The sequence below is a fragment of the Suncus etruscus genome, chromosome X (assembly GCF_024139225.1).
Source record: "Suncus etruscus isolate mSunEtr1 chromosome X, mSunEtr1.pri.cur, whole genome shotgun sequence".
In the NCBI taxonomy this organism is placed as follows: Eukaryota; Metazoa; Chordata; class Mammalia; order Eulipotyphla; family Soricidae; genus Suncus; species Suncus etruscus.
In genome coordinates this window covers 126839789-126853237 of record NC_064868.1, presented here as the reverse complement: position 1 = coordinate 126853237, position 13449 = coordinate 126839789, and the positions used below count along the sequence as shown (strand labels likewise).

The 13449-nt window shown below is 35.2% G+C and overlaps 1 protein-coding gene across 1 annotated transcript in view; it reads right to left on the bottom strand.

Annotated features, from left to right (window-relative positions):
• TRPC5 (transient receptor potential cation channel subfamily C member 5) overlaps positions 1-13449 on the bottom strand; it is a 173306-nt gene that overhangs the window by 18030 nt on the left and 141827 nt on the right. The window contains exon 6 of the mRNA XM_049767557.1: positions 550-745. Coding sequence (XP_049623514.1) covers positions 550-745 — 196 coding nt within the window. The remainder of the gene's footprint in view (positions 1-549; positions 746-13449) is intronic.

The window sequence follows — 13449 nt, the reverse complement described above, 5'->3', positions numbered from 1 at the left end:
GTGTAAAGTAATAAACATGAATCTAAATGGTAGAATGAGTCAAAAAGATTCAGTGATCGATTCTAGTTATTTCAAAAAGGAAAGGTCTTACTCATATATACCTAATAAAATGTTACTTTCTGAGACGGTGTTCTTGGTAATGCAAAATTTAAGGAGGAGCTTGTACATAGTGAAGTGAGAAATAATGGTTCTCATGCCAGAGAACAAGACCAAATGAATCAATGATGAAGATTAGTGAGATCACATGTGGCAGCCAAAATGTGTTCAGACTCCCAAATTGTCCTTACAAAGCAAAAAAGGTGAATCCAGAGATTTAGCAAGTAACCAGGAAACCTTATAAACTACTAGCACATCTTCTGATTACTGGATTCAACTGATATGCACCAAACCTGAGTTTCCTCGGAATGCCTTACGTCACTCTAACTTCTGAGAAAGCCAACGTGAAATAATTGAGTCAGTTTTCTTGAGCATCCACAATTGTCAGGGGGCTACAAGTCAATGTGACTACTGAAACCAAAGTAACCATCCCTGTAAAGCAAAGCTACTCACGGCAATAAGCTGGTAGGAGTTGTTCATCATGGCGATCAGCATGTTAAGCAGTACTACCAGGGAGATGACATTGTATGTCCCAAACATGGTAGCTCCCACAAACTCTGTAAACTCATGTCTGGCTTTCACATTGGTGACATAGAGATTTAAAAGACCAAATACAGACCAGAATAGTGACTGAAGGGTTTCAAAGAGCCTAAGAGAGATGAAAATCCAGGTTAGTTAGTTATCTAGAAACAAGAGAGAAAAAGATTAGATGATGTTAGTGAAGAGGTGGCCAGATTTGCACCTGAAGAGATAGACTGATAATTTCACATATATGGGTCTTCTTAATACAAACTACTCAGGTAAATTTATTCCCATCTGTTTCTTATGATTTGTCATTCTACCTTAAATGCCTCTCTCCCTCTTTTAAGTCTATAAAGAGCCTACAGTTTTCCAATATATATTTCAAGCGCTTCTCCCACCAAACATTCTCTTTCATCTTCAGGATTTGTGATTGACAATAAACACTATGGTTAAGAATACAGAACAGAGGCTGGAGAGATAGCATGGAGGTAGGGCGTTTGTCTTGCTTGTAGAAGGACGGTGGTTCGAATCCCGACATCCCATATGGTCCCCCAAGCCTTCCAGGAGTGATTTCTGAGCATAGAGCCAGGAATAACCCCTGAGCGCTGCCGGGTGGGACCCAAAAACCAACCAACCAACCAATCAAAACAAAACAAAACAGAATATAAAACTAAGCTAAGTGCCCAAGTAGAGCTGAATGAATTAATGATATGTTTTTGAGGGTAAGAATTTCTTTTGAGGGGGCCGAGAGATAGCATGGGGATAAGGCGTTTGCCTCGCATGTCGGTGGTTTAAATCCCGGCATCCCATATGGTCCCCTGAGCCTACCAGGAGCAATTTCTGAGCATAGAGCCAGGAGTAATCCTTGAGCATTGCCGGGTGTGACCCAACCCCCCCCCCCAAAAAAAAGAGTTTGTTTTGAACCTTCTTCAAAAAATTGTTAGAAATAAAAAAGGAGTATTAATTTAAATATTTATACAGTATTTTAGTTAAATAAAAATTATTTGAAGAGTCTGGCATAATTTGAAATGATTAGGGATTTGTCTTTGGCTCCTTTAAGGGGTTGTTAAAAGTTCTAAGGATTTTCTCAGCCTGTAAAATGGCCTGCTCTGTGAATAAAGTTAGCCTTTGAATAGTCTAGACTTCAGTATGCTTTAATATCATTGTGGTTTCAATTCAAATGTTACTTCATGAGATGTTTTACCTGGTCACTTAATCTGCAGCAGTTGCACTAACTGTTCTTTTGACCATTGTTAATTATCTTTGTAATACTTGCTAGTTCCTACATTTATATAACATTTAGTTTGCATGTTTGTTTTCTGCATCCCCAGACACCATCAGGACCAGAGTAAGCTCAGAACTGTTGGGTTTGGTGCCAACATGAAAACAGTTATTTTCTGTTCTTCCTGACGAGAATATAAGCACAATGAGAAGAAAAATATACACCTATTACTAGCTGGTATGCAGCAGACACAGTAAAATTCGTTGAATAAATGGATGTCAACTATTATTTTTTATTTATCAGTTTTGGTTGTTATTTATGCAGATTATTTGTGTAGAGTGGGAATACTTGGTGGTGCTCAGGAACTACCCCTGGAGGTGTTCAGGAGACCTTGTGTTGCTAGTGATTGAACCCAGAACTCAAGTATGCAAAGCATGAGCTCCAGGCCATTGAACTCTGTATCTCTCTGTCTCTCTGTCTCTGTCTCTGTCTCTCTCTCTCTCTCATGCCATTTGTCTTACCATTGGATTAAGTGTAGAGAATTCCAATTTCATAGATAGGTACATAGTCAGTAGGCTTCTCAGAATTGGTTAACTCATTTTAATGAAAGCTTTACTCTGCATTGCCCTTCAAAGTTTCCTGGCAACAGGCATACAGTCCTTTAAAACCTTTTAAATAGCACTTCTAAGATAATCATATTAACTCCCACAGTTCTTTTGGGGAACAATTTGTAAACTAGCCCAGACATAACATAGTCACTCTTTGATGAAAGTGCCAGTTGGAAATGCATTTATACTAAGAGGAGAATTTGGAGTTTAGGGAAAAAGAGACCAAAACCAAGGTATGACAAGTAAGTCCCATTATAGAATCTGAAATGCTCGGAGAGTAAAAGAGAAGTTCAGGCAATACAGTGCTGATTCATTCAGAGGGTCATGAAGTGTGGAATATATGGATTCAGGATTCTAGCTGTGCCTGAAGAACAGGTAAGAAAACCAAACCAAACAGAAAGTATGCTTGAGAGAAACTAGTGACATCTTTCAGTATTTCAATGCTGTGCTTTGATAACCCAAATGCAACTAAAGTATGATTCTTTTTTAATTTTGTACTCTTACAATCAGCAGTCCTATAGTGCTTCACTTTATCATTTTGCAATGCAATTTACAATGACGTATTCCCACCTTGTCCCCAAACTTCAGGTCACTGTGTCCCAAATTGGGTGGAGCTTACCTCTGGGTGGGAGCAGCAGTGGCCTCTAATGCAATTTGGGAACGCTTTCTTTTCATTTTCTTAAATATTTATTTTTAGGGGGGATCTGAGAGATTTAAGCCTCTTCTATTCTCTGGTTTCTGATTGACTTCATTTTAACTTTATTTTGGTGTTCTGTCTTGGGACCACTGGCAGTGCACAGGTTTATTTCGGTCTCTGCACCCAGGAATTACTCCTGGAGCACTGGAGCTGCTATATCAGGTGCTGGGAGTCAAACTCTGTTTTGATCCATGTGCAAGGCAAATGAAATACCATTTGTACTATCTCTAGACACTCTTACCCAACTCTTAATTAACCCTTCTTGTTCAGTTGAGGATAAAGTTTAGCATTTTCTAGAAACTTACCCTGACCTTTCCTAAAAGGTGGGGCTAGATACTTGTCTTTCATTTCCCTTATGAAGGCACATATATCGCCATAAAGAATGTAGAGGGAAATGATTAATAGATGTTTGATTCTCCACTTTATTAACTATATGACTCTAGAAAAAGTTACTTAACCAGCTTTAACTTTAATGAGTTTTTGTCATTTATTAGACTATTATGTGCTGGATAATGAGGTAAATATTATAGTTGTTCACAATAATCCTTGAAGTAGCTACTACTATTCTACTTTTTTTCTCAGATAAAAACCTGAAGTGCAAAATCGTCACATGGGTATGAAGAAGCAGAGGTAGCATTTTCTAACCCTAGAGCCCACCACGCACAAGTAACCAACACTATTTAGCACACATCTGCACTTATCACAGTACATAGCATGTAGTTTATTAACGTAATTATTAATAAATTTGTCATTAAAATTGACCATTGTTAACTTGAATTTTATATTAAAGCATGAAAGACTTGAAGATAAAAACTCCACCTCACTCCGTATGCTCATCTGATATATACAATTACTTAATAAATGTTGATTACATATATATAAAAGATAATAGAAGTATAGAACTAGGAAATTACAAATGAGTGGCACAATCCTGTACTAGTAGTAACAGAAATATTATTAACTAGAATCAAGGAGAAAATTGGAGAACACCAACAATGACGTTTAAACTTGGTCAGAATTAAAGAACTTCTGAAGCATAAAACGGGAAAATATGAAAAATTACCACTTAGTAGGAATAGTCATTAATGAATAATGATGATCTACAGGGAGTAAAAGTCTAGGTTATGACTTGCACTAAGTTAGCTAACATTCATAATTATTATAACTTTATGTAGCTAATCATCATGAAATCAATATTTAATGAATTCTTGTCTGTGGAAAACTTGTAATGAAAAATTGATGCTAGAATTAAAATCCTGATTACCATAAACTGTCTTTTTTGCTGAAGGTATCCTATCTAGCTGCTTTTATCCCATCTTAAAATCAGAGCATGGATGTAAAGGTTAAATGAATTCATGTAAAGTTAAAAGAAAATGGTTCCAGAGGTGTGGCACAGAGGTAAGATGTTTGCCTTGCACATGGCTGACCTAGAGTGGATCTGGGTTCGATGCCCGGCATTCCGTATGGTTCCCCAAGCCAGGAGCAATTTCTGAGCACAGAGCCAGCAGTAACCCCTGAACATCACCGGGACTGGTCCACAAACAAAAAACAAAACAAAACAAAACAAAAACCAAACAAATTTGTACATAAAGCTCAGGAATTAAAGCCTATTTATACTACTTTAACATTCTGCCTATGTATAAATTTCATGATGTTGTTTTACATTATTTTCTTTGTATATTGTCATGCATGTGCTTAAAATTTGTACACAGTTTCAATCCTATTATATAAAGCTTGTACATTTTGGTTATGACACTCATATTTTCTATACAGATATATATATACATTTTAATAGCTGTTCAATATTATACCTAGTGAATATCTATCCTGTCTGAGATTTTTTATCTTTGTTTTGAATGAATCCATGAAGCAAGGGTTTTTTTCTTTTTGGTTTTTGGGTCACACCCGGCAGCGATCAGGGGTTACTCCTGGCTCTATGCTCAGAAGTCGCTTTTGGCAGGCTCCAGAGACCACATGGGATGCCGGGATTTGAACCATTCACCTTAACTTACCTCCATACTATCTCTCTGGCCCCTGAGTCAAGATTCTTAGATCTTAAGGATTACCTTAGACAGGGACAGCTAGGTAATATATTGGATTACAGGATCAAGACTCAGGAATATTTTAGCAATCTTAAATCATGGTTAGAACTAACAAGATGAAATATAATAGGGAACAGTGTAGAAGTCTGCTGTTGGGCCAATAAGCAAGAAGAGGGTGAGGAAGCCATAAGCTTCCTGGCAGCAAGCTCAAAGTGGATCAGCAAAATGACAGCTGGCCAGATAGTTCAGCCATATGGAGAAAACAGAAGGAATGGATTCAGTAGAATCAAAGATACGATAATAATGAACTTTCATTTAATTCTTCAATATTCATGCTGAATAATTTTATGTCTTGGGACCCTCTATGGTCAGTACAAAGGATTGCTAAGGTGAGGCTTTTAGTGTGATGGTGACTTTATAAGAGTGGGAAAATATCAGGTTGCCTAATAAGTGAACCAACAGAGCCAGGTTAGAAATAGACCATGGTTCAGAGACAGAGACTAGCACACATGAAAAGAACAAGAACAATCAGTGCCGGCAGGGATATGGAGAGAAAGGAACTCTTATTCTCTGCTGATGGGAATGCCGTCTAGTCCAACCTTTATGGAATGCAATATGGAGATTCCACTAAAATATGGAAATTGAGCTCCCATACGATCCAGCTATACCACTCCTAGGAACATGCCCTAGGAACACAAAAATCCCGTCCTCAGACCTATATTCATTGCAGCACTATTTACAATAGCCAGATTCTGGAAACAACCAAGATGCCCTTCAACAGAGGAATGGCTAAAGAAACTGTGGTACACATACACAATGGAATACTATGCAGCCATCAGGAGAGATGAACTCATGAAATTTTCCTATATGTGGATGTACATGGAATCTATTATGTTTAGTTAAATAAGTCAGAGGGAGAGAGATATACACAGAGTAGTCTCACTCATCTATGTGTTTTTTGTTTTTGTTTATTTTGTTTTTGGGTCAAACCCGGCGGTGCTCAGGGGTTACTCCTGGCTGTCTGCTCAGAAATAGCTCCTGGCAGGCACAGGGGACCATATGGACACCGAGATTCGAACCAACCACCTTTGGTCCTGGATCGGCTGCTTGCAAGGCAAACGCCGCTGTGCTATCTCTCCGGGCCCTATGTGTTTTAAGAAAAATTAAAGATATTACTTTAATAAGGCCCAGAGACAATACAGTTAAGGACTGGAAGGGCTGGAAGGACTGGCTCACAATTTGAAGCTCACCACAAAGAGTAGTGAACTCTTTTAGGTTATATAAATAACCACAATAACAACTATCATGACAATGTTAAAGAGAGAGGTAGAATACCTGTCTCAAATACAGGCAGGGGTGGGGGAGGTGGGGGTACTGGTGGTGGAAATGTTGGTTGCACTGGTGAAGGGGAGTATTCTGTTTATAACTGAAACCCAACTACAAACATGATTGTAATCATGGTCCTTAAATAAAGATTTATATTAAGAAAAAAAGAAACGAAAATAGAGCAGATAAAAAGAAAAGAAGTAGATCGTGCTACAATTCCAATGCCAATTAAGAATAAGATTAGATGGAAAGTTAAGGCTTAAAAGTTTACTAGACCAATCAGAAGGGGTATGGGAATTTCAAGCAGAGGAATATGTAGTGATATTCAAAGCCTGAAATGCAAAGCATTCACCTACAGTTGGAAGAACAAGATGTTGATTATGGAGAAAGGGAGAGTCTGGGCAAAAAGGGAGGGGTCTGATTATGCAGACCCTGTATGTTATAGTAAAAGAGATGAATTTTTACCAAGGAAGACTCAGATACCTCATGGACATGAAACTAGAGGGTTACATAATGGAATGGTAGTTAGAAATAAACGTTTAATTGGCAGATGTAGAAATGGAGGAGAGATAAAACCAGTGAGTGGAGACCAATAAAGTTTTCAGTCTTTCTTGGAAGAGATAATTTTGTCCTGAACCAATGTGTGTATGGGATTAATTCAAGAGAAATTGACCAACTATAAATGACTGATACAGATGCATTGCTTTAGGTAAAGGTTGAGGGCTGAAAGGAAGGACTGGCTCATGATAGGAAGCTAATCACAAAGAGTGGTGAGTGCAGTTAGAGAAATAAATACACTAACAACTATCATAACAATAGTCATGAGTGAGAGAAGTAGAATGCCTGTCTCAAATATAGGCAGGAGTGAGGAAAGAGGGAGATGGGGAGCAACCACCAGTTGTATTCAGAAGGAAAATAGGGATGTGGCCAGACTTTAGAAGTGGACAGTGGCCCAACAGAGGGCCATTTCTAAACCTTTTCCTTCACAAATCCTGGGCAACAGAATGATGATGTATGCCATTGACTTCTGTGGAGAGGAAGCTATGAAGGCAAGTTAATTCCAGTATGGAATGCTGATCTCAACTCAATAGTATTTTTATATTATTATAGGTAAGAACATCAATGGCCTCTTCTAAAATCTAAAGCTTTATTTTTTTTTATTTTTTAAGACAAAAGTTAAAAGTGGAGAATGAGAAGGAAGAAACTGCTGTCACACCTTATATTAAATATATAAACAAACCAAGTTCTCTGCTCTCTAAATCCTTCTGTTACTGTGATTCATGCATTTTAATAAGTATTATAAGTTTCTGAATGAAGAATTTTAAAGGAAAAGATAAATTGGACATCAATAGAGGAAGTAAATCAATCCCTTGAAGGAAAGCTGAAGTAACATTAGTATTGATTTGGCCCCAACATAGTGCTTTTTCATACCTGCAACCTAAGATACAGTTATGTATCAGCAAGAACATACTCTTGTTCATTAATCTCACTGGTCAAGTTATGGAGAAAAATGTCAGTTGACAAGGGTGTTAATAACCACTGTAAATTTGCAAGGGACATTTCATAAACATCCTCAGTAGGGTTCACCAAAAGTTAATTGAAAAATACCTTCTCTCCTCAAAGGAACTTTGATTTCAGGTATAAAATTCTGTTAAATTTCTCAAATATTCTTTGTGGGAATAAATGTCATCTCCTGGTTCTCAGGCTACTAAAATTTTTCTTTATACTGAAAACATAATGATATTAGATATATTACTAGAGTAACTTACAGATGTGTTTTAACTCAATAGTCACTAGAGAAAGGTGACCAGCTACCATGATGTAATCTTTGTTGAATACAAAAATAGTTGTTTCTGCTGCTTCTCCCACTTGGGTCTTTTTTTCTTTTTATATGAATCTGTTTTCCCCATCCTAAGATTTTTACCTTAAGTTACTGGAAGAAAAGCAAAGGACATGACCTTTGAAGTGGTGGGTGCTCAAAATGAGCAATCGAGTGAACAACCATTTTGAAACTATAGTCATTGGAATATCATTTTAGCAAACATTTCTGAAATATCATGTTTTTATTCTGAATTTAAGATCCACAATAAAATTATGAGAAATCCTATAGTGAAGAAACCTTTTAAAACATGTCCTAACACTCGCAAAACTCATTGATCACAGATCCTGGTTTCATATCTGCTAACATCCCCCTGAACTATGATTATTTGTAACTCACTGTAAAAAAATGTTGCCAGAGACAAATAGGGGTGAGCTAGACAGTCTTTTTTTCCTTTATTTTTTTAATTTAATTTTTATATTTTAATATTGAATCACTGTGAGGTAGTTACAAAGTTGTTGATGATTGAGTTTCAGCAATATAATGTTCAACATCCACCCCTTCATCAGTTCATACACATTTCCTGAAACCAATGTCCCAGTCTTCCTCTTGCCATACCACACCTGCCTCTATGGCACACTCTTCTCTTTATTTCTCTCTTCCTCTCTTTCCTTTTCCCTCTCATTATTTTTATTCCCTTTTAGACATAGTGATTTGAAATATTGAAGGGGCATCATGAATCTCTTGACCTCCTTTCAGCATCCAGTTCTTGTAGAAAATAGTCTTTTCCAACACTTATTGTCAAGGTGCTCTCTTCTCTGCCCACACTCTCCCACTCTTTTTGGCAAACTTCTTAATTTGAACCAGTCCTCCTTGACCTCATCTCTGTTAGACAGTATTTTCTTTTTTTCCTCTATGTTTGGGTAAAGCAGAAACACCTTTTTCCTTCATAGTTTTGGTTATTAAGCATATTTCTAGAAAGAGATCACTATACTGTTTTACTTTATAAAGTTAAAGAGTTAAAACAGTATCTGAGGTTAATGAATAAGAATTTTTCATGACCTTGGTAGCATAATTATAATTACTCGGGAGAAGCAAACCTGTCCAGAATCTGAGATGGAGAAGCACAATTTGCAAGATAAAGAGTCAATGGTAAGCTTAGGATAAATCATAAAATCTAATTTTTCTGATATGTACTGCTTTTCTTTATTTTATCTTTCCTGCAACAGTGATTTGTCAGAAACTAAAAGTAGTTTTGGAGATTTGAAGACTTACAAAACAAACAAAAAGGCTTGACAATTTTTTACATCTGGAGGCAGTGGATTCATGGATATCTTTTATATCTCAAATGATCATAGGAGACATATCAAATACATTTGAAATATCTTTGGTGTCCTTTGACACACTTGAAGTCTAAAATTAATCACAGAAGCTAGGTGGTCTCCTTTAATCTTTTTAACACCTACACTTTGTAACTTACTTTTTCTTTACTTTATATAGTCCTTAATAAGAAGCAGTAATAGATTTTTACCTTAGGCCCCAGTCTAGGCTCCTCATAGGACTACAACATAGAAAATTTGTTTCTGTAATATTACAGTTTCTATTTAACTCTATGTGGGTTCTGGCAATTTTACTGGTTTCCATTTACTATATTCAAGTAACACCAAGAGGTGAATTTACATAAATTCTGTTTTATAACACTAAGTAGGAGACAATTCCCAGACAAAATATCCATGCCAATAATACAATCAGGTAAATACAGCCAGTTCTCATGAAGTCTGTCCAAACATTCCCTATTATTACTTACTTTAAATCCACGAACTCATATGTTCCTATCTGAGGATTTTATAAACATCTTATCAATAGACTTTGGTTTTATAATACTAGGAAAGGGGAATGTTTTCTAATATGATATGATATCTATGCCACTACAATATCCAGGTAAAGCAGACACACATTATTACATAAAGATTGCTTTAACATTTTATTCTGGCTTTTGAAATATTATCAAGTCCTACATTTTATGCTCTCTCAATATAATTGTAACTGAAGATAAGGATTTATAAACAAAAAGTGAGTGGAATCGCTTTAAACTTCTTTATGACCTAATTATTTTACCCTTTAGTTTGCAAAAGACTTTGGAAACCCAACTATGGATAAGCCAAAGGATCTTTACCCAATTGCTAATCTTAGACTTTAATATCTGTTTAACCACAACAACTGATCTAGTTTCTAGTTATAATTTTTGCCTTTAAGATTTAAAAATATACCTAAACTGGTATACAGAAAGTGCACTTGTTGGAGTCTTTAATTTTTGGAGTCCAATAGAGAATCCCTTATAGCCACCGAAATTTTGCTCATGCTATTTTTAAAACCTTCCTCTTAACTACGTCAATTATTGTTTTACTCATTTTCATGCTTCTGGGATGAGTCCTGATATAAATCTTGCAGTAAGTTTCTTCCTTTTCTTCCTTTCTGTCACTATTTTCTTTAATTACCTTAATAATTGTTCAAAATTTTACACACCCTTGTGTGAAATACTTTGACTCTCCTTAACTGTTTTCAATGATCTAATTAATTGTTTATTAACACCTTTAAGGTTCTAGAGGTATATTGAAAAAGCAAATTCAACAAGGCATTTTGAACTGTCCCTCAGTTTGTGGTAATAAGGTCATACATGTTGTTGTTGTCAAATGAACCCCTGCAACTACAGCATTTACCATGACCTGAGTGATGCAAATATTCAGTGAGTGAATACTGATCCACAAGAATACAATTCTATATTACTTTTTATAAAAATATATTAGATGTTTCATCTTGTAATGCTTCATCAGAAATAAAATAATTCTGCATGTCTGGATCATAAATTGCTCTGTTATTAGTTTCACAATAAGCTGTATGCTTCTAGTACCTCAAACATGCAGTTACATTATGCATCATTTGAAACCAATGAAAGAGCTCCTAAATTAATTACCCTCACAATCCATTTAAGTAGAAGTTATTTGAGAAGCTGATGATCATGAACCTAGAATAAAAATTGTTCACACTATTCATCCTGCGTATTGTAGTTTCTTGGTTTGCCCTTATACTACATTCCTGTGTATGAGATTTTCCTACTTAACAAGCATTTCCTCTTGAGAGGTGGCTTTAAGGTCCAACGTCACATAGATTCAAATCTGCATTTGGTTTAGCATCCAGGATCACCCCAGTATTTTCTCCTACTTCTATTTTAATAATTTGAATAACAAACAAAAGATTATAAATCATCACTATTTTTAGTTTGCACTTTCTGTATATTCAGTGAGTCAATTCTCCATTATCAGGCTTATGGTAATTTCTAAATTCTAATATCAATAATTCTTTCTGTTAATCAAACTGAAAGTTCTCCAAAATCTTTCCTTTTGGGTTCCTATGCAAACAGTTACATAGGCATTATTAATTAAATCAGTGACCACCAGTGACTGAACTATCGTTATCTTTATATTCCCGCTACCAGGGCTGGAACTAAAAATTCCAACCCTATAAATCTTCACTAATAACCAGCTTCACTTCTTTTTTTTTAATCAAAATTTAATAAATTCAAAAGTTATGGTCCTTTACTGTGCTCATAAGTGTTACATGTTAAAATTCTACATGTCAGATTGTCAGATTAACAAAAATAATTCTTCATCATTACAATATATATATATTGTAATGATTTATTTATATATATATATATTTATATATATAAATTCCCTTAAAAAGACTCTTTTTTTTTTTTTTTTTTTTTTTTTTTTTTTTTTTTTTTTTTTTTTTTTTTTTTTTATTTTGATCATAATGGTTTACATAGTGTTGACAATAATATTTTAGGTACATATTTACATAAAATCCTTAAAAAGACTCTTAAGATTTGTACTCCAGAGGAATCGCAATTTTATATGACCTCATCACACACATTATTAGTTACTCTGCTCCCTACTCAATAATTCGGCACATTCTCCAAAATAGTTTTCTTTCTCTGACCTCATTTAGCAATTTTAAATATATACTTTACACACACACCTTATAATTTCCTGCTGCTTCAGTTTTAACTTATAAAATTGCTAAATTTAGTAAATGCATATAATTGAACATGTCATACCAATGTGAAGCAAGGAGGTTGTGCCTTGCCCTGACAATACAAATAAATCTGTAAATATTTCTAAACAAGTAATACAATTATACAATTAAAATTAACATATTTGCTAAGAATAGGTCCAAAACATATTCACTACAAAACAGCTCTGTAGATTACTTCAAATTTGAACATTACAGTAACTTAAATTGTAAAACCCTCAGAAAGATAAAGATTAATTGTGCTCTAATTTTGAAGAGTCTGCATTTTATCTAAGTGCTGATAATTTTATTTTCTTACTTCTAACTGTGAAAAACAAATTGCTTACATTTGACTGGACCAAATTGTCCTTTATTATATCCTATAAAAACATTTAAAACATTTCGACATTTGGATCTCAAGACCAAAATTAAATTTGATACCTGTTGACAGCCCAATTATGAAATTCACTTCTTAGGTAGGACCCCCACTAAAGCAACAAGACACCTTTGCTTTTATAACAGGAGATTATTATTTGTTTCTAGGGTCAAACATTACAAGGTGACAGGCTTGTTCTTGGCTTTATGCTCAGGGATCAATTTTAAGTACTCAAGGGACCAGATGTGGTGCCAAGTTTTAAAAGTAGGTTGCGTATATTAATACAAATATTCTACCTGCTGTACTATTTGTTTTTGCCTAATCGTGGGGCATTTTTATAGGGTAGATTAAAATACTTTTGCATACTTCCCTGTTTTTGCTTTGTTCTTAATTAAAAAATTATAACTTACTTTTGGAAGTCACATCTTTAGATGATCACTACTGTCTCATTTCCCTGGTAAATGATGCTTTTTTGAATAAAAATATCTTTTCACTAATCCCATAAAGTATGTAATAGAAAAGAAACTGGTGATAACACTTTCGTGAGTTCCTGGGAACCTGTATGTTTGTTTGTTTTGCTCCTCCACATTTCATTCCATTTCTTCTTTTAGTCCTTGTATGAAGGAAAATGTCTTCCTGTTCAAATCCTTCCTGTTTATAGATTATG